A 24,813-nucleotide genomic window follows, 5' to 3' on the forward strand; every position below is an offset into this window, starting at 1 on the left:
GTAAATCTGTATCTGAGAGTAAGATCATCATAACCAGTGAACTATGTCCTTAACAGCTGTTTGAAGAGTAGCCCATAAACTCAACAGATCAGCACTTTAAGTTGTCACCAGTGTTAACTCATTGTGAAATGTATTAATGTTAAAATGCTGTAGTTGAACTGATATTCCTAATACTTTCTGAGTAACAAGTATAGGAAGCTGCAAATTTTTCCCTCCAGGTGCTTTGCAGCAATAATGCATATGTTCTTTTACAGCTTTTCCCCATTCTTCCTTCCCTAGTTACTACCTTAAGGCCACACTGTATTCCGTGTCTGTGTGCACACTTGCATGCATGCACATACATGCACACACAAATATTGCTAAATAAAAATGACTGCTTTGTATAGAAGCTTCCGGAAAGTCAGGTTCCTTCCAATCTTTCACAACTTTCTTCAATTGATATTCAGAGTTGGTAAAGCAGGAATGCTCAAACAAATAGAATATAAAATCTTCTCTAGTTAGAGGGTGTAAATATTGCCTGATTTTAGTACTGATATACTGACAGCCACTGCTTTCCCCATGCTCTGTGGATCTCTTGTTGCACTGCTAGGGGAAAAACTTAGAATTTAATTTGTGCTCATTATGTAATGTGAGTAGTTAGAATATGGCTAAATATTAAAAAGACATTTCAAATTTCTCACATGAACTTACTGATTAGCTTTTTATGTTTATCTCCTAAAACCAGCAAATACATGCAGACTTCCTTACATGAGATTCAAAATGGAAATATCTAGGCTTTCCTCTTTTTATTAATGAAGACAAAAACCACTCTGTTTTGTTGAATATCTGGAGAAAGTGTGCAGCTTGTCATTTTTGAAAATTAGCAGCTTTTTGTATGTAGAAAACATGTAAAGGGCATCTGCAACATATACAGTAAATGCTGATGTATAGCTACATACGTAATGTAAAACAGATCACCTGGGAACATCTGAATTCAAACGACTTTCTCATGTTCATGGATAATAAATTCCACTGTGATTTCAAGTTTTTAAAATTCGGGATGTATTGCAAAAAATACATCTATTCCTTAGTTTGCAAAAAGACTTGATGAAGTACGTTTCATGGATATTTCAAGGATTTTCCATTTCCTACCTGCATAGACCAGCATATATACTGCTTGGATGGTGGTTAAATGTAAAGTAGTCCTGAATGACTTTCAGGAAAGCTTTTTGGCATCTGGGAAGGTGCTGTTTGTCACATTGTAAAAGGTGTGAAAGGTATCAGTCAGTGTGGGAAAACTGCATTTGGCCTACTCAAGACATCTGTTTTGCATGTGACAGCCACCTACTATGATAAATGCCATTGTATTGAGTTAAGAGCAGCATTTAGATTAAATTGTCAAACTCAGATTGGCATTGGTTTAGAATTTAGTTATACATAATTTTATTTATAATTATAATACATAATTAGTATTTGAATTATAATACACAGTTACTTGCTCAAGCTGTGAGTTCAAGTTTTAAAATATCTGAAAATAGAGAAAACATTGTATTGTTGAATTTGTCATGTTTGTGCTGATTGCCAGACCACCTCAGCTTTCTTCATGCCTTTGCATTTACGAAGCACTAGTGTAGCAGTATTTGCTTAGCTTCTAATTTTGGTTCGCTTTTTGTGTTTTTTCTTTCTCTCTCTTGGTTGTGCCACTCTTCTTCCCATGATACTGTGCTCGCTCTTTCCGTGCATCGCCTGTGATATCCCCCTGCTCCGACCATTCAGCTGTTGGTGAAGGGGGTTCATGAAACTCTGGTAGCTCAGAGAGTTGTTCCTGCTCTCATTACTCTCTCCAGTGACCCTGAAATGTAAGTTCCCTGACTATCTTATATACATAGCATCCCTCTTAATACTTAAAAAGAAATAACCATCAGTTATGTTTCTTAGTCTAGCTGAACAAAAATTGGATTACTTTTAAGCAAATGTAACCTTTAAATCACTTATTTTTAAATAAAAAGTTTTACTGCAATGCCTAGAACTAAACTGGATAAAACTGCTGAATAAAATTTAAATAGAAAACTTAGATCCGTTTAATATATTTTTATGGGTTTTTATATTTAATCATATTCTCAGTTTTCAAATTGCTTAAATCATTTCTAGCAGAAAGCTGGATATTACTATATTTTGTAATGCTATCAGCTTACTACTGCTAAATTAAGTGTCACCTGCATTAATGAAATGCCAAGTAGTTTTGACCGTACCTCATTTCTGATAGACAACTTTGGTACTTCATTTCCTGGACATTCTGATGTGATATTTCTTTCAGGCTAAGGAGGGATGCTTTTGCTAATCTCACTAACAGGTTGTTACTAACAAATGCTACAGCATGAATAGAGTCTTAGTCGCTTTAATGTCTTGTGTGGGTGACTAAACCAAGAACAACCCCAAGAGTCTACCTGCCCATCCTCAGTCACAGCTAACCCAGTTCTTCAAGTTTACCAAACCGTTTTTTATTGCATGTTGACTGGTTTACAGCTGACTCTTCGAGGCATGAGTGAAGCATTAGTTGACAAGCGGGTTGCTCCGGCCCTTGTTACCTTGTCCAGTGATCCTGAATTGTGAGTTTCAGATTGAGACCTTGAGTTAATCCTGTCTGTCTTTTTCCTGGCCTGCTTTCTTTTTTGTGTGTGTCATTGCTAGAAACTAATGTGTAACTTAAAAGTTCTAATTTTTTAATTTTGCTTTTATTAATTTTGTTCTTAATGTTGAATACATTGTAAAGACTCTATTCTTCCATTGTAGTTCAGTAAGGATTGCTACAATTCCTGCTTTTGGGACCATCATGGAAACTGTTACTCAGAGAGAGGTAAAACACCTGTTGTCAGGCTGCTGGTTTTGTAGCATAGTAGATGGATAATTTTTTTATAAATCCAGAGTAAAAGAAAGGGCAGCTTATAAATTATTTCCTTTTTTGTCATATTCTCTTCCAAAATGCTTTCCGGTTTTGCAACAGCCTTTTTTTTTTTATTGTTCTTTTGGAAACAAATTCTTAACTAATAAAAACATTCCCTTCTAAATATCAAACCAAACATAAACAAAGAGAGATGGATAAGTAAAGGGGAGGCCTGTGCTAGAAGATGGGAAATCCCATGCTCAAAATGTTTGTTAAAACATTGTCTGGTATGGTTGTGAAATCTAACTCCATTATTTCCAAATAAAAAAGCTTTATTTTAAAATGCTAACCAAAAAGACATGATGGAAGTCAGTTACCTCCACATAAGTATATTCTACCATTTTAGATGCTTTAGGATATCCTGCTTGGCTCCCAACTATTTTAGAAGAGAGGACAAGTCTCTTGTAGTTCCAGTCATATCTGCTTGATGTTCAAGAATGGCACTAAAAGACATAGTGACATTACCAAAATAATCCTTGAGGATAATGTAGAGATGCAATTCCTCCTTCTTTTTAAATGATGAGACTTTGGTAATAGATCAGAATTCTGAAGACACCCAGGATTCTGCTGTAAGCAGTAGAAATGCTGGATTTTATTTTATATAACAACTGTACAATTGAATTTCTTCTTAAAATCTTTGCAGCTTTTTGCAGAGCTTGCATTCTTCCCGTAATTTCAACATATTCTAAAAGAATGTGTTTGAGGAAATGTGAGTAATGTGAGTCAAGTCAGTGATGACTCACAAGCACTTAGAAGATGGAAAAGTTAGAATTTTGTAGCTTGGAATGCATGCCTATAATCAGTTGGGAAGAATATTGTTTTGTTACCACACAGAAATTACTGTATCCATTGCACTAATTAAAACAAGCCTTAGAGTACAGAGGTGATAGCACCTTCCTAAATGTATCATAAAATATTATTTTTTCAACTATGAACGCAAATAAAGTACTTACGTAATTTTATTTTCCATTTTTCTAACCTTTAGTTGAAGAAATCTTTTTAATTCCATTGATTTTATAATGGTTACTTTTGCATCTCTGTCCTCTGCAGAAAATTTTTCAGCCTATTAATTGAGCTACATTATAAAAAATCTCATTAATGAAGTTCTAATTAAACAAGAAAACTCCATAGTTATTAATAGCAAGTGGGAAATTTTAATAGGTAAAAAATGGGAGTGTCAAACCCAAGGAAACCTCAGGAGGAAAGACCAGCTCTATGGAAGCACCTCTCTGTAGTTAAAAGATAAATCAGATTAAAACCCTGTTAACAGTCTTTAAGGCATAAAGCTGCATTGAAGAGTTTGGAACATCCTGTTAGGAAAAAAAAAAGTAAATTAGAAGAAAGTCTAACATTTGTCATCTGAAATATGGAAGATTATAAACATACTCTGAATTGACCATAACAATTTCTAACATCTTCATTCTTTTGTGTTCTTTCTGTTTCTCTGGGAATATTTAAGCTTCTGGAGAGAGTAAAAATGCAGCTGGCATCTTTCCTGGAAGACCCTCAATATCAAGACCAACATTCTTTACATACAGAAATCATAAAGACATTTGGAAGAGTTGGACCTAATGCTGAGCCCAGATTTAGAGATGAATGTAAGTTGCATCTGTGAGAAGATGCAGTCTTGCTCTTTCTGTCCAAAAGCTAATAGGTATGCTGATTATATTGATTTTTTTTTCCTATGAGTTGTTACTATTTCAAAGGTACTCTGAGATACATTTTTATTTCAAGTGGTGCTACCACAATCTTTATTTCAAGTTTGAGTTGATCAGTTAAATCTGCAAGGGCAGTGCCATCAAAAGCAATTATTTGCAGTTCTTTTTCCACACTGTTGTGTGTGCCTGCAGGCACACAGGTGTCTGCAATTGCCACATAGCAACTGTTTAATGCTAAACAAGTCTGTGGAAAGCAATTTCAAACACTTATTCCCGTATTTACTTTTCCAGTTGTTATTCCACACTTGCACAAGTTAGCCTTGGTCAACAACCAGCAGTCTGTGGATTCGAAGAGACTGGATATCGCTACCCACCTGTTTGAATCCTACAGTGCTCTTTCCTGTTGTTGTATCCTTTTTTGGGGGGAACTTTAACTGTTACTTCTGTGGTGGTGGTGGAAGTTTAATACTTGAGAAATAACTAAGTTTGTCTTTGAATATGTGAGGTAAAACATGATATATTCAGCATAAGGAAGAGGTTTTCACAGATGGTAAATGTGGTGGGTTAGTTGGACACCAGATACCAACCAAGCCATTCTACTCCTCAGGAGGATGGGGGAAAGGTGGGGGGGAAATAAAATGGAGAAAAAACTCATGGGTCAAGATAAAGGCAGTTTAATAAACAAAAGCCATGCATGGAAACAAAGGAAAACTGAAGATTTATTCTCTGCTTTCCACCAGCAAACAATGTCCGACCACTTCCTGGGAAGCAGAGCTTCAGCACACGTAGTGGTTGCTCTGGCAGAGTAACATCATAATAACAAATGCCTCCCACAGCCCCTCCTACTTTCTCATAGCTTTTGTATCTGAGCAGGCATCATATGGTATGGAATATCCCTCTGGTCAGTTTGGGTCAGCTGTCCTGGCTGTGTCCCCTCTAAAGGTCTTGCTAACCCACAGCCTGCTGGTCAGGGGCGGAATGTTGGAGAGACAGCACTGATGCTGTGCCAGTGGTGCTCAGCAGTAGCCAAAACACTGGTGTGTTATCAACGCCTTTCAGGTACCAGCATAAAGCACAGGACTGTGAGAGCTCCTATGGGAAGGTGAACTCACTCTCAGCCCAACCCAATACAGTGGAACTGATAGATACTTTTAATAGAACAAAGCTACAAAATCAAAACCCTTGATCTTGACCAGTAAATTAAGAAACAATACTAAATGAATGGTATGGATGTGTGAAATACATGATGTTAAATATGTTTAAGATCCTTTTTGCTTTTTATTAATCATGAAATTTTCTTAGTTTTGCTGCTGTCTATGTGTTCCACAGAATGACATTATCGGAAGACAGACAAAAACTTGTATAATTTCAGAATTCAATCCTTATAATACCTTAATAACCTGGTTTTTAGTTATTTCAGAGGATTTAATGGTCAATCACTTTTTACCAGGACTGAAGTGTTTACGAACTGACATGGAACATCTCTCACCGGAGCATGAGGTGAGCAGCTGTTTACTGAGTATGAGATGCAGGTGGCAGAAAAAGTTAAAATGTAATGGTATTTAAAACCAGAATTTAAGGAGAACTGCTCATAAGTGTATCAAAACATAGGGGGTTTTTTATAAGGAGTAGGTCACATTATTTAAAAAACAATAAAAGCTTTTTAAATTTATTTCTAAACTGAAGATCTCTGCAGAGAAATATTCAACTGTCAGAAATTCATGTAGAAACAGATCTTTGTAGACTGAAGAAAAATTAATGTTTTTACCATCTTTCTTTTTCATCAAAACAAGGATACACTAAAATGAATGGCTACAATATATCCAAAGAAATACAGATGAAAGTTGGTGGAGTTTAGGAAAGAAATCAAAAATGAGGAAAGTATAGTCCTGAAATACATGGAATGTACTTCATATCTGGAGTACCATGTCCAGTTCTGGGCTCCCCAGTACAGAAGCATGGATCTACTGGGGAGAGTCCAGTGAAGGACCACAAAGATGATGACCGGACTGGAGGAGAGGCAGAGAGAGCTGGGACTGCTCAGCCTGCAGAAGAGAATGCTCAGGGGCATCAGCATATAGACAAACACCTGAGGGTCCAAAGAGGGCTGAGCCAGGTTCTTCTCAGTGGTGCCCAGTGACAGGACCAGAGGCACTGGCAGAGGATTTTTTTACTGTGAGAGTGACTGAGCACTGGCACAGATTGACCAAACAGGTAGTGGAGTCTCCGTGCCACAGGTAGCTGGCTCCAGATGGCCTTGCTTGAGCAAGGGCTTGGACCAGATGATCTCCAGATGCCCCTTCCAACCTCAACCCCTCTGTGATTCTGTAAATTGTAAAAAGCAGATTAAAATAAGCAGATAGGACAACACAGAAGCAAACATGATTTTCTCTGGTAGGAGGAGCTTACAGAAAGCAGCAAACTAGAAGAATTACAATGAGAAGCCAACTTGAGAAACTTGTAAATCTTGGTATATGCACTTTTTGTAAATACTTGAAGAAGATGAATAGTATCTGATTGAAACACATAGATGTTAAGTCAGCAGCTGAAAACAAGAGACATAGTTTAGTTGCATGTTGGAGGAAACCTTAGCAGGATGAACATTTCAAGAGATGAAGAAAAAGATTTAATCAGAATGTACAAAGGAACATTGTTGTGGTCTTTGAAGGTTAATACTGCACTTTCATGGATTACATTGTATATGAGAAAATTAATTTTATTTTCCTTATGTTTGCAAAAGTGACTTACTTGAAATGACTGTATTCTCTAGGAGTCCTAAGTCCTTATATTCAGTAACAAAGTTCCTTCTTCCAGTTACATTTTTAATCTAATAGTCTCATTCTTTTAATTTCTGTATATTATTATTTGAGGAACTTTGCGACCTAAAAGGAAAGAATCTGACTTCAGAAGGGTGAGTCAGGAGGAACAGTAGTAAACTGAGCATCAGTCAAAGGCAACAGAATTGTGCTTCTTTACCACAGGCAGCACTGGAGATGTGGCAGTGATAGATACTGTGTTCAGAGAGACCTGGGAGATGTATTGTGGTTTGGGAAGTCTTAAGAATATATCTGAAAGCTGCAGTAGGCAAAAGTTTAATTTTCCTTCACTAATGGGATAACTGATACAAATACTGCTTACTTCATTTTTGTAGTTAATGCAACTTCTAAGGTTTAAGGCCACAGTCAGTTCAAAAGATGCCCTGAATTAGAACAAAAGAGCTTATTTGACTGAGTTTGTCTTGTTAGTCAGAGAAGGAACTGAGGACTTGAATAGGATTAAAAATAAATCAATAAGGAAAGACAGCTCTCAATCCTCCATTACTACATTTTGCATCACTGTGATTAAGTGGCTTCAGGCATGATGCCAAGTGCTTTGTTTTTTAACTGGAGAGAAATATAAAATTAAAAATATTTGCACTGTGGTAGAGGCTTTGAGGCCTGGTTAGTTCTAGTGTCTGTCTTGGAAGCCTTCTGTCTTAAAGTAGTTTTCTGAAATAAATGCCATTTACTATCTCAAATAGTTAGATATTTGCATAAACAGAATTAACCCTTTTCTCAGTATTTTGGTTACTCTCGTGTTATTCACAATTCAAATGGTTATATGACTTACAAAAGTACAGATGATTGGAAGTTGGCGAATGTCACACCGATCCACAAAAAGGGCTGGAAGTAGGACCCAGGAAACTAGAGTCCTGTCAGCCTGACCTCAGTGCCTGGCAAGGTTATGGAGCAGATCATCCGAAGTGCAATCACACAGCACCTACAGGATGGACAAGGGATCAGACCCAGCCAGCACAGATTTAGGAAGGGCAGGTCCTGTCTGACCAACCTGATCTCCTTTTATGATCAGGTGACCCGCCTGGTGGATGAGAGGAAGGCTGTGGATGTGGTCTATCTGGACTTCAGCAAAAGCCTTCTGACTACGGCATCTACCATAAGCCATGTCCTGAAAAGCTGGCAGCCCATGGCTTGGACAGGGGCACTCTCTGTGGGGTTAGGAACTGGCTGCGAGGGCCGGGCCCAGAGAGTGGTGGTGAACGGGGCTGCATCCAGTTGGCAGCCGGTCACTAATCCCCCAAGGATCAGTGTTGGGCCCAGTTCTGTTTAATATCTTTATTAATGATCTGGATGAGGGGATTGAGTGTACCATTAGCAAATTTGCAGATGACACCAAGTTGTAGGGGAGTGTTGGTCAGCCGGAAGGCAGGAGGGCTCTTCAGAGGGACCTGGACAAGCTGGAGAGATGGTCTGATTCCAACGAGATGAGGTTCAATAAGGCCAAGTGCCAGGTCCTGCACTTTGGCCACAACAACCCCCTGCAGCCCTACAGGCTGGGCACAGAGTGGCTGGAGAGCAGCCAGGCAGAAAGGGACCTGGGAGTTTGGATTGACAGGAAGCTGAACATGAGCCAGCAGTGTGCCCAGGTGGCCAAGAAGGCCAATGACATCTTGGCCTGTATCAAAAACAGTGTGGCCAACAGGTCCAGGGAAGTGATTCTTCCCCTGTACTCAGCACTGGTGAGGCCACACCTGGAGTACTGTGTCCTGTTCTGGGCCCCTCAGTTCAGGAAGGATATTGAGGTGCTGGAGCAGGTCCAGAGAAGAGCAGCAAGGCTGGTGAAGAGACTCGAGCCCCAATCCTATGAGGAGAGGCTGAGGGAGCTGGAGTTGTTTAGCCTGGAGAAGGGGAGGTTCAGGGGAGACCTCGTCACTCTCCACAACTCCCTGAACGGAGGTTGTAGCCAGGTGGGGGTTGGTCTCTTCTCCCAGGCAGCTCTCAGTAAGACAAGAGGGCATGGTCTTAAGCTCTGCCAGGGAAGGTTTAGGTTGGATATTAGGAATTAATTCTTTACGGAGAGGGTAATCAGGCATTGGAATGGGCTGCCCAGGGAAGTGGTGGATTCTCTGTCCCTGGAGGTTTTAAGGTAAGACTGGATGTGGCACTTAGTGCCGTGGTCTATTAACTGTGGTGGTAGTGCATCAAGTCCAACCCTTGATCATTTCAGAGGTCTTTTCCAACCTAGCTGATTCTATGGTTTTCTCATTTACAGAGCCTTAGTTTTTATGGCTCTAACATCAGTACAGAGTTTATGCTTATCTTGGAAAGGTAACATTTGTGGAATTCGCTTGTGATCCTGTCGGGCAACATTTACCACTTATCCCTCATACTTGCTTTCCTTTTTTCATATAAACAAAAGAGTAAGTTGGGCATTTAGGCCAGACCTTCTCATCTTTAAAAGAAACATTTCACCTTGTGCAAACATTTCAGGTACTTTACCAGCATCTCTAGTTCAATGTTAAGTCCCTTCTTCCCTCTTCTCCACTTGCCTTCTATTTATTTTCAAAATAACTGGATTGTGAGTTGCATGATAATGAGATATAGTCAGTACTTGATGAAAATATTTAGTCCATATACTGTTTATAATACTTAAACATGTTATATCTCTTAAATGTCTTTAAATATAGAGTTACAACTCTAAAATCTCTCTCTTAAAGGAGGTCTACATGATTTCATAATCAGTCCTAGGATCAAACAAAGAGAACCCAAGGGAACAGGTCAGAGCAGTATGTGCAAAGCCATAATGTAGAATTGCCATATGATATTATATTTATATCTTTCCTCTGTTTTACCTTTAAGATAAATTGATTTGGGAAAGAGGAAAGAATTGCTCCACTTCATCCAAAAATTAACAAAGCCTTCCCAGAAGGAGGTGTGCAATGGCCAGCAACTCCATCATGTTACTGAAATGATTCTGAGTCCCTGATGAATTTTTCTCCCCTTTGATCAAGACTTCATATTGTTGATGTTTGGAACATCTACATTCAGATAGATGTACAAAAATGTAGAAAAGCTCCAGTGCACAGGTAGAAATGCTAAGTAACCAAAATTATGGCCACTGTACTTATAAATTTCAGGTGATTTTTTGATACAGAACAAAAAGCTTGCTTTTTCACAGGAGTTCTGAATGTATTTGTCTTGTATCTCTGTACTACTGAGTTTAAGTACCTTGTATAATGTTTTATGCAAATGAAGGACGGCAGATTTAGCAGTAAGAGTTGTAGTCCTTTTCGAATGCTGCTCTCTGAAACATTCAAGTGTATATAACACCTGCTACCTAAAACGTTTTAAATGCTGGAGTAATATTTTTGGAGAAATAGAGTGAGGGGTGGCACAGATCTGTAGACCAGGCCACTTCTTACCAGTGTAATTAAAGGTTGTGCTGCAGATGTCCAAAGCAACTTGACAGAAACCAGCTTCTTAATGTGTATAAATACATTTAAAAACAGTTACCAGCTGGTAGTAACCATTAGTGACTGATCCATATTTTAAAGATTGAAATTGGGGTTTTTTCCTTTATTGTATATATTATGGTTTGGTAAGACACTACTAATTTATATTGCTTGTAGCTTTGAGATTTTAAGTTTAGTGTCTCAAAAAAAATTGCTTCGCTTTCTCCTGAGCTGTGAGCAGCGTAAGTTTCCACTTATGCAGTGTGTGTGTGTATATATACATGTACATATACATATATATATTTATAGTTTCACATTTTGCATTATGCACATTTGCCTAACTGTTTTGCCTAAGTGTTTCAAATGCTTTTTGTCTTAATGTGTGTGTACACATTAAGTACTGTGTGAGCAGGGCAGGGAGCCATATACCTGTCCCATGAACTGTATTTTTTTTTTTTTTTAAAGCCTACTCCTGGGAATCATTCCTTATTTTTGGAGAAATGTGAAAATGTCAGTGTGGAGGTGTTTTCAGTCTTAAATACTTTGCAGAAACCTTTAACACTACAGTTGCTTAAATAAAGGAAAAAAGCCATGATTCATAGGAACCCTGGAAGACACCAGTGGAAGGATACCAAGTTTGCTTTAGCAATTCCTTTCCATTAAGGTGTTGTCTCGGGATGCCATCACACTTTTTTTTCCCTTCCTTTTTCTTTCATGCATAATGTTCATGAAGATATGGTATGTCATAGAAGCAAGTTCACTTTATTTCAGAAAATGAGGGGAAACAGGAGGACATCTGGAACTCCTGTAACTGTTTCAAAAACATTTACTTCCTTAAGGTATTTTGAACATTTTTGTTGTTTCTAGCCACAAGACATCAGGTAACTGGAGAACAAAAAAACTTTTCAAACAGTTCCGCTAATGTCAGAATTAGTTGCAGAGTACATTTCGTAAGAAGTGTTAACGTAAAAGGAAAAATGTCAAATGTCATGTATCTCTCTTCCTTAGGTTATTTTGAGCTCCATGATAAAAGAGTGTGAACAGAAAGTGGAAAACAAGACCGTCCAAGAACCACAAGGGTAAGACTTCCACTTCCTTTTTTTTTATATGTCTCCAGAGTAATGTTCTGCAGACTGTATTCCATAATGGTGTCCAAGGTTTGTGACCAGAAATCCCATACTGACATATTCTGTATTTGAAAACAGATTTTAGGAACTTTAACACAGTTTGTGGTTGTTTCTGTCTCCAGTGAAAAAGACAGGACAAGAAATATTTATTTGTATCAATAGCAATGACTTTCTTGTTTTCCCGTGTTACTTTGTCCTTAATTTTTTATCCATTTAAAGCAGTATTTAAATTTCTGTCCTGAATCTGAGAAAGCAGGAGGTGTCTGGCCTAAGTGCTTAGAGCAAGGTATGTGGTACCCACCTTGCCACCCTGGGTGGGGGCAACCTGCAGGCTGAGGGAATTGTTCTGGTCCTGAGAATGGCTTGCTCCAGGCTGCTGACCTTGCTTGCCTGTGACTAGTAAACACAAAAACAGCTTCTCCAGTGTATAAATTGGGCTACCTGTGTGAATTTCCTGAAAAGAAAGGTAGCTAACAGACCCACATTGGACATGGAGATTTGGAAAGCCTAGTGTTATTATGATGAGTTGTATGTGCTCTTTTGCATGCTTGTTGCTTGGAATGGCGTCCTGACAGGTAACTTCTCATGGATAATTATATAACTTAATAAATCCTTAGTGGTGTTGCCAGGAAGAGTTTGAGAAGAAACAGTAGGTATCTTAAGAGAAAATCTGTCCTCAATCCCAATACTTTGCCATGGGAATTGAGGGAGTTACTGAAGCTTGTTTGTGTCACACTTCCATATCTGTAACAAATGGATAGAATTTACTTCTTGAAAGAGCTCAGGCATGGTCCTGGAAGCAACTGGTAGTTTGAGAATTACCAAAATAGGAAAGCTGTACAAGAATTGAACAGAAGAAATGTGGTGTGGAAAAAGGGTCAGTCTCTCATGCATCAAATAAGATATTTCAGGGATTGCTGGTAGTAAATACTTCGAAATCACAGTTAGTCCTATTAAGCCATTGCAGAAACCAGTAAATGCAAACCTGATACAACATCTAGTATATTTTCTTTTAGGATGCAACTGCTGAAAACTTAAGTTTTGAAAAGGATAAGTCTTTGCAGTGTGTTCCTCTCTTCCTTAATTAGCCTTCCCCTTTTTTACTAAAAATCAGACTATGGTCTGATCTTTTACTGTACAAAATTAACAAGAAATATTTTACCACTGAAGAAATGACCTTTTCATATACATAAATATCTCCTTTTTTTCCCTAAGCCCTTGCTAATTTCAGTTCCTAATTTCAGTGACAATTATATATTTGACAAAGGATTTAAATGCAACTGGGATATAAATTACTGGGTTTTGTTAACAGCATGAGAATGCATGCACAGAAATAAAAACAGATACAAAAGCAATCATAAGATGCTGCTGATAATCTTGTCTTTCCCCCTTGCTGTTAGAAAAGGTTTGTCAAATAATATGGGGTCAAAGAAATAGTTTTTTAAGAAGATTAAACTTAGCATTTTTATATATTGGAGAGCCACTTCTGTTAAGCATTTTCTTTAACAATCAACAAGGTATTTCAGTCATGGCTAAGAACTTACGTTACAAGCTGATTTTTATAAAATGCCCAGCATGAATGTTTGTTTTGGCCTAGAGCTTTCCCATAAAACAGGCAGAACTCTATGTAGCATGTAATTCATCTAGACACTGGTCAAAAATTTGACATTTACACATTTTTTTTGTTTGTGGGTTGGGTTTTGCTTTGGTTTTTAAATAATTAATAAATGCAAGGACTTCTCTATAGGACCAATTGTTTCAAACAAGATATGCTACTGCCTTATTTGGATCTCTGATTACTTTTTGAAGATGTGAGACTCAGATTACTTGATTTCATATTATTGATATGTTTAAATGTTCAATTTGCATAGTAATATAAGTACTTTGGTGGCATATTTTAAGTCTGCTGAGTGCTGTGGATTATATTTATATTTGCAGTAACATAGTAATAGAAAACACGAAGTCCTAGACACTTCAGTTGTTAAATTTTAATTTTTGACAGCAGATGGCTGATATTCCCCCAAAACTGTTTTGAATGTCAATAGTACATTTCCTGGGTTTCCTCAAACTTATTCAGGAATATTAGAATAATGAAAGCACAGTTTGTTTGAAAACTACAGGTTTGTTACCAGCTGATGGGCTTTCTTTTCTGAAGTGGGCAGTTTTATTTTCTCAGTGCTGCTTATGCTTGGAAGGTATAGTATTTTCCAAATAATTTTTCCTCGTTACACACAACTCTAGGATACGTCAGTCAGGAATAGCTTCTTGTCCTTAACCAGCTGATAGCGAGTCTAAACTGTTATTTACGTAATTTATATGCCCTTGCTTTATCATGAAATCAAAGGAAATTGCATCTTACAGTAGCAGTAATTTACCTGCTAAGTTTTATCAGCTGGAAATAGGTGATTCATTACTTGATGGGAGGTGTATAATCAAGCCAAAGATATTGATTGTGCCTGAAAGAAATATTTGACTTAAAAAGTTTATAATTAAACTATCTGTAAATCTACAGTACAGCTTTAGTGAGAAGCTTCCTTTTGTTTTTTAAGGTACTTTAAAAAGAACCAGAATTCATTATCACTAAGCACCTTTTTTTGTGGTATGAAATGGGAAAAAGTACTAAGCGCAACCCTGCTCACTTTGAAGAAATCATTCAAGTTCTGTTGAAGCAGTTAACTTCAACTTGACCTGCCTTGATGCAGCTGTGTCTAACAGAACTGTTTATAACCTTGCAAACTGAAAAGGCTGTTCCTGGAATCTGGCCTATGCCAGTAAGGCATATTTTGTGGTCTTATGTATAATTTTGAAATGCAGAGTCCATGCTGAGCTTACAAGGGAGAATTTAATTGGAAATGTTTTTAAAATTGGCCCTATCTAATGTTGTTAAAATGGGAAACGTTTTCCTACAAATATGGGAAGTATGGAATATTTATTAGTATTCCTGCTATTGTACATTTGTTCTGTCTTGAGACAGATTACTCCTACTATGCTTATATATATATATATATATATATATATATATATAGTTATATATATCTGAAGTTGAGCTCACTGATATGTTGTAAATTAAAAACAAAAATCTTAATTTCACAGCATTTGGATAATTTCTTAACATGTTCAAAGTTGTAGCATGTTGTAGCTTCAGCACTGATTGGGTTGCTCCTTCCAGTCCAGTTTGTGGCAAACCTGTGGACTCTTCATTGTCCTATCTAGTATGTATGAAGTAGGAACATTCAAGCACGGGTAGTAGGAGCCACATTCACAACAATCAGAAGGAGAATGCTCCTTACCCAGCGAGGGGCTGACCCAGTATAACTCAGGGTGGGGTTTACAAGACATTTACAAGGAGATCAAAGGAAAGCTGATCAATAAAAATAAAGCTTTATTGGAAGTTACTAGATTGACAATCTACACCCAGTTTTATACTCTGCTCAGGTTGGAAATAGTTGGAAAACAAGACAGTTAAAAATTAAGACAAGAGGTCGCTTGTTTTGTACATGCCTTGCTTCTACTCTTCTGTACATGTCTGCTAGTGGTCACTGTTGGAGGCAGGATACTCAGACTAGGTAGGTCCATGTCTGAACCAGTACTGTCATACTTATACTAAAAAAAAGTTAAGGATTGACATTTCTGCTGAGAAGGTAAAGCCAATCTTTCACAGAGGTATTTGTCACTAGAGCAATTGCTGAATACGTAATAAATGCTAATGTGGGGACATCCAAAGGTACCAAAAAGTAGTGTGGACAGAAATATTTTACCATTTTCACAAGGACTGTGAGGACATTAAAATCGATTTAACAGTGTATATTTGCACTAGGTGGTGATGATTTTTCAATTCTTCATGGTCTGGTCTTTTATGTTGAAACCTCTAAAATGCAAAGACACTTTAGTTGTTTAATAAATAACAGCATAATGTTCTTTTTTCTTTGTAGTCTTATGTCACTAAATTTTTTATTTTCCTAGCTCGATGTCAATTGCAGCGAGTCTGGTGAGTGAAGATACAAAGACCAAGTTTTTGAACAAAATGGGCCAGCTGACTACATCAGGTGCAATGTTGGCTAATGTGTTCCAGAGGAAGAAGTAAGATGGGAAGAGGAACTCCCAGCTAACACTAAGATGGACCTCACAGAGACTGGTTCCTGTACTTGAAGTACTTGCCTTTTAATTTCTTCTGTCTTATGTTCTTGTAGTATAATTTTATTCTAACCTCCAAAGATATTTGCACTGCTTTTGAATATCGCTGTGTATCTGTTAATTTTGGGTTAACTGTGGTTGATATAAAACTGAAATCATAGTCTGTACCGAGTCCCTGTTCTGTGTTCTTGTCTTTCCAGCATTATTTTTTTTATATAGTGGAAGGTTTTGGTTTTTTTATTTTCTGACAGGATATCAGCAAATATCTGTATCATACATGGAGCTATTCTGACGGTACTTAAAATAATGTAAATTTGAAGTCATTGTCATGAAGTAATAAAAGTGGAGATTACTTATGTATTTAAATTATGAGAGAGTAATGCAGATTTTTTAATTATGTTTCTAAAAAGAAGAGGAAGAGCCACCAGCATTTGTCTCTGCTTCTAGGGTTGTTTTTGTAAGTATTGTGCATCTTGAATCCAGAGGAATTGCAGTATCTAATGTATGAGACTGCTTGCACTGCATCAGTCTGCAGGGAATGCTCATGTTTCAGATGCTTTATGCTGACATTGTAAATGCTGTACAAAGTCCTTCAGATAAAATTCTCTCATCTCTTATGGTTTTTTGAGGGATGTTTTCTTTTGTTGGGTTTTTGTTTTATGTTAAAGCACTTTAACAACCAGTCTATACATCCAGAGGCACATCCATTAAGTAAAGGAAAAACATGTTAAAATAATAAATGTTAATAATCGTATAAGCTACTACACAGGGTCCCTGGTACAGTTCTGCAGGCAGAGGAAGCTTAATACAGAAGAGAGACTGCTTTCATCTTGCACTAAGTGTGCAGTTCTGTGTACTTTGAAAACTAAGATATTTTGTTGTATAGATTGAATTTTGGTTCAAATTTAATTTCTGAGTATTTGAAATTACGTTGAGATAGTTTGATGTGCAGTTTCCTTAAAATGTTAAGTAGACTGCATACGTACTTTTTGAAAACAACATTACAAGGAGTATATTCAACAACTACCAAATATTTTTGTTAACAAGGAAGAATTAACAACTAAATACTTTTCTTTTTTGCAGCACTTCCCCCCCCCCGCTTCTTTATGTCAATGTAAGCTTCTGAAAGTAAACTCAAGTGCATGCATGAACTGGTATGAGGTAGCAAAATATAAAAGCTCGGGCATTCTCTGACATGGTACCATTCAGCTGGAAGTATTAACATCTTTGAGGACAGGAGAAGCAAAAGGAGTGAGGGAGTAACATATTCACTTCTGGAACAGAACATGGATGGAACAGCACGTCAGGTATTGCCCTTAGATGGAAATAATGGAGATAACTTGAGGCCTCTGACTGCTTTGTGTCTGTGCCTGTTGGCTCTGCATATACTGTTGCCTGCCATGTTTGTGTTGTGACAGGGCCTGCACACCTGCACACTGTCGGTCCCTTTACACTGCACTGATGAAACATTTTTCTTGAGGTTACAGACAGCTCCATGCCTTTGTGTTGCTTGTTACCATGAAAGTATACTTTTAGCAGACTGACTGTGAAATGGAGACATTCCTGAGGAATGGGAAGTGGTGACGTTCCTCTCTATTGTTCTGTTGTCAATAAAAAGTTTTGTATACCTACCTTGTCTTGTTACTTCTAGTCTTCTGCAACAAAGATTATTGTAACAAAAGAGCTGTTACAGAAGAGAGGTCTAATGTGCAGAAATTCTTTAGTCTTAACTCTTTTTGCATAGCGCTGAACCTGCTAAATTTCCTATCTCTGTGTGCCTGGGTTCTAGATGTGTGGCTTTACTGCCATTTTCATGCAGGGTCTCCTCCTCTCCTGTGTCTCCCGTGCCACAGTTTTTTCTTCTTTTTTTTTTTTTCTCTTTCTCTCTTCTATCTGTTCCAGCAGTTGCAGTGCCAGAGACAGCTTTGTAGTCATGAGACCAAAATGACTGCTTTATGGTTAAACATCTACTTTCCATAGCAAGCCACCTGCCTGTGAGAGTTGTTGCTCACCTACACTGAATTTCATCCAGTGTTTGGAAAACTTGCAAATCAGTGCAAGCCAAAAAACTGTGACAGCAGTTTAACTATAGATGATTGTGGCATGAGACTCTTTAATTTGTTAGTATAAATGTAGCCTCTTCACCCAACTAGGTCCAGTCTCTCCAGCCCCTTGCAAAATGTAGCTTTTGCTAGCCAGTGTTCTGCTTCATACCAGTTGTAGGAATTTGAGTGAGGATTCTAGGAAGACCAGAACAATAACCAGTGAGGTGAAAAAATTACTGTCTAGGCAGCAAACTTAAAATACAGGTTCTCTTCAGCAGGTTTGCCTCTTAAATTTCAAGTCTCTTAGTGTATGTTGGTTGCAGGAGTTTTTTAAAATGTTTATTAGTTCACCAGATATTGAAAAATTTTCAAGAAGATTGCAAGAAGTTGTTCTGTGTGGGGTTTGGCGATATTTGGGTTTTTTTCTTTTTTTTACTCCTAGATATGGCACTATAGCATTCAGAATTGGGAAGGGAAAGAGAGATCTCTTTACAGAAAAGAATTAACAGAATATTTTAAATTAACTTTTTCTCCCTCTTCCATTATTATTGAAAACAAGTTATGTGAACCTTTTGGGAGAAAATGCTTTGTTAAAAGAATGCAGTTGGCTATGCAGCATGGAAAGCAATCCATCCCCAAAGTGTTATCTTCAATTGCTTATGACTTTGCCTGAGAAAGGTTTTGTAAAAAAACCAAAATGTTGGCTTTATTGGCATTGCCTGAAGTTCTTCAACTTATTGACTTGAAGTAGGAAGTATGTTGAAGGTCTCATGCTGCCTCAGTGAAATTTCAGTGTCTTTATTTAAAATATTGACTCTTGTATTCTTAAGCAAAGGCAATCAGTGGGCTGAAGGTACCTGGCTGCCTGATCTAAGTATTAAAGATAAGGCTGACTGATATATATGCCTATATTTTGTTCTGAAAGAGATTGTTTTCTAAAATGACAAATAAGGCAAATTGCTCTTTTCCCATCTTCTAATCAAGCTGAATAAAGGGAGCTCAGTCTTCTGTCATTCTTCCCACTCCCCTTGTGCACCAAGAAGAAAAAAAATGCTGCTATTGCTGTATATAAAAGTATATTCTTGTTAGGAGAACTAAAAGCAATATTTGAGTGGATACAGGGCTAGAAAACCCAAGGAAGTTATGGATTGAAAGGTAAAAATTATCCATGAAAAACATCTGTTGTGAAGAACAAGGAGGAGCTCTTGTAATATATTGTGGGAATTCATTGCTACATGTGGATGATAAGGTGATCCAAAAAGGTGCTGAAAAGCGGAAGCATGGAATATTTCTATTGGCAGTGTAAATGGCTCCATGTTCAAGGGGTCAATGGCCCTACATTTCAGTGCATTTATAATGGTGGGTATCGTGAATTCAAAATGTTTTAAGTAATTATTGGTACTTAAGTAAACCACAAAGCACCAGCAAATGTTCATGAAGCAGAAGGTCATTGATGTAGCTGATATGGCAAGCTGATTGGCATGGCACTGATCTGAGGTGGAATCATGGAATTTCATGCATCAGCTGTAAATGCTGATGAATTATGGGATGCAGGCAACAAGACTTAAAGGAAACTAGTTTGGTGTTTTTCTGAGTGCATTTGGCTAATGTTTCTAGCAAATACACTCAGATATGTAGCTAATTTGGGTTAGTCTATGAAACTGGTCAACAAAGGCACAGAGGAGTGTGGTTGTTGAGTAAGTGGGCTGCTCAGGTTCTGGTTGTTAGTAATGTATGCTAATGCATTGTGTTTTAACTGGTTTTGGTGAGTAACCATGTATAAGTAATTGTTTTTTCCAGAGAAGCTGTTTCTAAGGTGTTCTACCTTTAGGTTTAATGCTGGTCAGGTTTCATCCATATAGGGAAGCTGTAGGAAAGGATGATTCTGCTAATAGGCAAGTCAGTGGTAAACAGCCTCTGTCTTTGGAGGCATCTGGACTATGTGCTGAGCTTGAATGTCCATCGCACTTCCAATGTGGTGAAAGACTTCCTTAGACTGAAAATTTCAATTTCCTAGAAACTTTAAACATGAGCAGTTCTACTGTAGAAGTCAGTGACTTGAAAAGGTGACTCACCAGTTGGTGTGAAGGGGCAACACCACGGCACAGTCTGTCTGGTTCCTTTCCCAGCAATGGTGTTGCACGTGCTTGTCACTGCGTCCCTCGGTCACCATATATCAGGCTAGTCTGCACCCTACTCTCCAACTTTACCATCCCACAGAGGCAGATGGTTGTTTATTCTACCATTTAAATACTGTCTGTTTGGAAATAGGGCTGTTGGCAGTGTATATGAATATTGCCATTCCCAAAATAACTGTGATTGTGGTCTTGTGCTGCCGCTCTTTACCCTGCACTTTCACAGAGATATTTCCCATTCCCCAACACCTGAGAGACCCCTTCAGCTTCTCTTGGAGGTGGAGGCAGTATGGTGGAGTCCTGCTGAAGTGACTGTAGCAAAGCGTGTGCCTTGTGGGATCATGTGTGTGTTGTTCTGTCAGGCATGTTGCACCTCCCCTTTAAATATTGTGCAAGTGGAGAGGGAAGTGGCGATGGGGAAGAAGCAGCCGTAGCCTTTAAAAGGCAATAAGGGTTCATTTAGATTTGATCCTTTGCTAACAGATGAATGCACTCTATTGATCTAAGTATGAGTCATCTCAATGTTCTGGTGAGTTTTGAAAGAAGTTCAAGATGGTTAAGTGTGCTGTTGGATAAAATGACAGGGTGACTCTGTGGAGTTGGTAATGGGGTGTTGCAAATTAATTTGGGTCTCAGTCCTCCCACTGAGGGATTGGTGGGTGTTTGCCAGCCGTAAAGACTCACCTCCAGGCTGGACAGAACTTAAGGTGTATCCTGGGCAGAGCAAGCTCCTCAGTTTCCGTGCCAGTATTGCTCTTGTCCTCAGGATGAATATATGGCTCAAGTCTAGGAGGTCATCAGGTGTCTCTTATAAACACGAACAAATATTCAAAGTTAAAAATTCACCATGACATTATATTTGCTTCCAGAATTATGCAGGCATTGTTATTACCACAGTGGCTGGTGACAACCTATCAGCTCAGTGTCTGCTTGCACATACGTCAAATATTTAACGTACTAGCGGTGGCTGGTTTTGAGATTTTTTTCTTTTGAATGCTACAGAGTTGAGGGTTTTTTATATGTTTTTATCACTGCTACATTTTTGTGGGATTGTAAAAGGTGTGTTGTGTAAACCACACCACTGTGACCAAAGAGCTTTATTATGGTTGCTCTGTCATGGAAAATATTTGTGCATTTGAAAATTTCAAGGAGACTGGGCAAAAGTCTGCTGCGGAAACTTGCTTTTCACAGGAAGAAAACAGTTTCAAGTTGACAGCATGGTTTTGTGTATGGTTTGGGGTTTTTTATTAATAGAGTTATATTTTTTAAATGGATTTATTTTAATAGCTGGAGGTCTCGAACAAAACTAGAGCCCTCTGTGCTAGAATGTGCAGATATTTTTCTGTTTTTTTTTTCTCTAGGCCACAGATTGGGTGGCACCTCCCTGTGGCAGGTGATAAGGCAGCTGGAGGCAGCCTTTCTCCCTGGCCCCATGACAGGCTCTGTGCATGGTACTCTAGAAACTGCACTGTGACCCACTGTCACCCATGGCATCCCCCCCCCCGGGAAGATTTAGAGGGACCTTTCCTAGATCTCTGACTTTGCACATGCACTGGCTTCCTCCTGCTGAGAGGCAGGTGCTTGTATTCACAAAGCTTGTATTTAGTCCAGAGCTTGAAACCCCAAACAATGTTTGTGACATGTAGTGAAAGAAAAACAATGATCTTGACTGATCAAAACCTTTCATTTCATCCCCCATCCCTCAACAGCATGTGAGAGGCAAGGAAATGGAAGCTCCTTCACAGCCTTCCTGCATATGTGAAAAGGCATCCTGGGGTGCAGCCATGTGCCTTTCAGTGTTGCTTCTCTACCCAGGTTTAACATGCAGCCTCCTAGTTCTCCCTCCTGGGAAAATGGGGCATCACGAGGGGTTGGTGTCCGTGCACGGGGAAGGGGAGTTCAATGGCATGGATAAAGTGAAGGAACAGCTGGGAACATGGACATGACTCTACGGGTGCTGCTCAGATGCCCAGTTGACTGGTGTATCCACCAAACCATTCCTTACCTTTGCTTGCTTTTTGGATTGAACGTTTTGAAAAGATGGGAGTCAAATTCAGGGATTGATTGGGAGTTAGTTGCCATTTATGTAAGCTCCTGTAAAAGAGGCATTTTTGAACTAATGCTGAAAGAGTTGCATTTTCAAACAGCTACAAAACTTGCAGTATTACATTGATGTGCTTCTTTTAAAATAGTATTTATCATGCAATACCCACCCTTCTCTCTCTAGGAAGGAGGTAAGAAGAGATCCATGTTGGCCTGCTAAGCGGTCAGCCGGGCTCCCGGTTTGTTTTCCATGGCAGGCTTTGCCAAAGAAGGGATCCTGAAATTATCCAAGGTATTATTTTGGTTCTGTCACACCTCTAAGGCTGCACATGGTTTTCCATCTCTCTTCTTTAACAACAGCTTCACAAAGGCTAGTTCCAGTTTAGGCCTGCGTGCCATAGTGGTGAACAGAAACGAGAGGCACTCGAATATCACCGTTACATTTGAAGCTTTAATATTTCAAGCATTTTGGTTTTATTCAAAATAGGTGCTTTGCAAAGGTAGCTGAAAAACTAATGTTCTGTAATATTAAAAAAAAAAAGAAATTCTAGAAAAGACTGACAAACCAGTTTTGGTGTAAATTTTTTGCTTTTATTTGTGCTACATAGAATGAATACGTGATAAATCTGAATTGACAGTGCTATACATTCCCTAGTTCATATTTTCTAGCATTCAGATTTTAGTTTCTAACAACCTACTGCAATCCATAATTAAGACTGTAAAGCACCCAGTAGTGGCTTCTGTGGGTTTTGGCTCAGAAGCATAAAATTTAACTCAGAGGAAAATGTCTGTGCTTTCAAAAAGAGGCTGTATTCACATAGTGGTAGAAAATGAGAGAAACTTCAGACCGAACAAGAAATACTTCAGGCAGGATCAGGGGTGAGAATGCAAAAGTAATCAAGCTGACATGCAATACTGAGTAGTCTGGAGCTCCTCTGAGCTGCACAGGGCTTGGCTTTACTCAATGCCTTCAAACCCTTTACACCTTCAAAGCGAGCCAGTAACACATCTAACTGCTCATGAGAGTGTGAGTTTGCTCTTGTAAATCTGTGGTTACAATGAGCAGCTGGTAAATAAACAGAGCCTATAGCCTCGGTGCTGTGCTAAATGTGAAAAGGGGAAGAGAATTAACAGACTTCTGTTTAAAAAAAAAACAAACCAACATTTCCTTGTACCATAAATACAAACATTTTAAAATGTCCTGGCTGGCACAGGGCTGCGAGTTTTCAGCAATGTGTGGATGTGGCTCTGGCAGAAGGATCTCGCCCCAGTGCTGCCCCTCCATCTCACTGGGCTCCCTCCAGGACCAACAGAGAATAACACCACTGCCAGCAGCTGGGCATGCACTTTACCCCTTTGCAAAGCCCCCCCATAAAGTTGACTTTGCATTTGTTGCGTACCGTGCAAGTCAGGTGCCGTGGTCATCCCTCGTACCCCTCATTGCCAACTCAATTTCTGCTTGGTGCCAGAGCTGTAGCCTGTCCAGCCCAAGCGTGGTGAGATCCCAACTCCTTTGGCAGGTTGACAGTGCTCTGATGCTGCAATTGCAAGCTCTATGGCTTGCTAAAACTCATCAGCATGACCCTTGCCCATTCATCTCCAGATAGCGAGGGCATCAGGAGCAGCCTCTGGCCCTAAGCCAGGCACATCATGCAGTGTACTTTTGCCCCACAGCCCACTGTGGAGCATCACACATAGGGGTCACCAGCACCAAACAGCCACATTGTGCCAGAGACCAGCAGGGGAATGTGGGCACCAAGACCTGGTTGAGCACAGATCGGGCAGGGCCCAATGCAGAGGACAGTGAGGGTGTCAAGTCTTGAAAGGAACTTTAGGAAGATTATAAAAGCTTTATGGCCTCTGGAAACTATGTAGAGGTGAAGTGAAGGTCATAGCTTAATTTTGCTGTGCAGGCAGGCCCTCCACACTAGCTACAAGAGAGAAACCCAGCAGCCCTTTCTGTCCTGAGTGTATCGCTCCTCTGAGCAGAAATCAGACCACAGCACCACCAAGGAAGGATGTTTTGTTAATATTCTCTTCATCTTTTGTGCTTGAATGTATTTATTTATTTGAAAACACAGAGAAACTTATAAATAGCTCTTTTTTCTTTCCTGATCAAGAGTTAACTAAACACATAAGTGAAAGAACAACTTCCTTCTTTGCCTAAGTCATAATCATGCTACCAACTTATTTCACAGCATGTGAGCACAGGGCAGCAAGGAAGGTTTTGTATTGACACAGTCAGCTCTGCTGGATCCTCAGCCCCTGTAAGTCAGTGCTGCCCTGTCCTGCCTCACCACAGAGGACTCCTGCTCCCCTTGTGAGAGGAGGGGCATCGTAGGCTGTTCCCGGCAGCCACCAGCTGCAGCTGGCAAGGTAGTTGCTGCAGGGTTGGTGGTGATGGCGATGGAATTTTTGGGGGTCAGGAGGGCAGTCTGCACTGTTCCGAGTCAGGTCGCAGGGACGGACCCTGTGCACTGTGTGGACTGTTTTGGGAGAGCTCCCAAAGCCCATCTTCC

General features: G+C 39.1%; 2 protein-coding genes across 5 annotated transcripts in view; both read left to right on the forward strand.

Moving 5' to 3' along the window:
- The window catches only part of RELCH (RAB11 binding and LisH domain, coiled-coil and HEAT repeat containing), a 48,494-nt gene extending 30,817 nt beyond the window's left edge, over positions 1 to 17,677 (forward strand). For 2 of the 3 annotated variants that reach the window (XM_025895570.2, XM_025895571.2), the window contains exons 14-20: positions 1,756 to 1,838; positions 2,773 to 2,836; positions 4,383 to 4,521; positions 4,873 to 4,989; positions 5,993 to 6,081; positions 11,819 to 11,889; positions 15,901 to 17,199. In XM_025895570.2, the coding sequence (XP_025751355.1) occupies positions 1,756 to 1,838; positions 2,773 to 2,836; positions 4,383 to 4,521; positions 4,873 to 4,989; positions 5,993 to 6,081; positions 11,819 to 11,889; positions 15,901 to 16,021 (684 nt within the window). In that variant the 3' untranslated portion in view covers positions 16,022 to 17,199. Of the gene's footprint in view, positions 1 to 1,755; positions 1,839 to 2,772; positions 2,837 to 4,382; positions 4,522 to 4,872; positions 4,990 to 5,992; positions 6,082 to 11,818; positions 11,890 to 15,900 lie in introns of all 3 variants that reach the window. The other variant, XM_025895569.1, reaches the window with a different exon arrangement.
- Positions 17,678 to 22,485: 4,808 nt separating this feature from the next.
- TNFRSF11A (TNF receptor superfamily member 11a) overlaps positions 22,486 to 24,813 on the forward strand; it is a 31,076-nt gene continuing 28,748 nt past the window's right edge. Inside the window, exon 1 of one of the 2 annotated variants that reach the window (XM_018076895.3) lies at positions 22,486 to 22,586. Coding sequence is in view for 1 of the 2 variants with exons in the window: in XM_018076897.3 (XP_017932386.2) it covers positions 22,545 to 22,586 (42 nt within the window). In the remaining variant the exon portion in view is untranslated. The remainder of the gene's footprint in view (positions 22,587 to 24,813) is intronic. The other variant, XM_018076897.3, reaches the window with a different exon arrangement.

The sequence above is a fragment of the Manacus vitellinus genome, unplaced genomic scaffold, assembly GCF_001715985.3.
Source record: "Manacus vitellinus isolate BGI_N305 unplaced genomic scaffold, ASM171598v3 scaffold_33_pilon, whole genome shotgun sequence".
Lineage (NCBI taxonomy): Eukaryota > Metazoa > Chordata > Aves > Passeriformes > Pipridae > Manacus > Manacus vitellinus.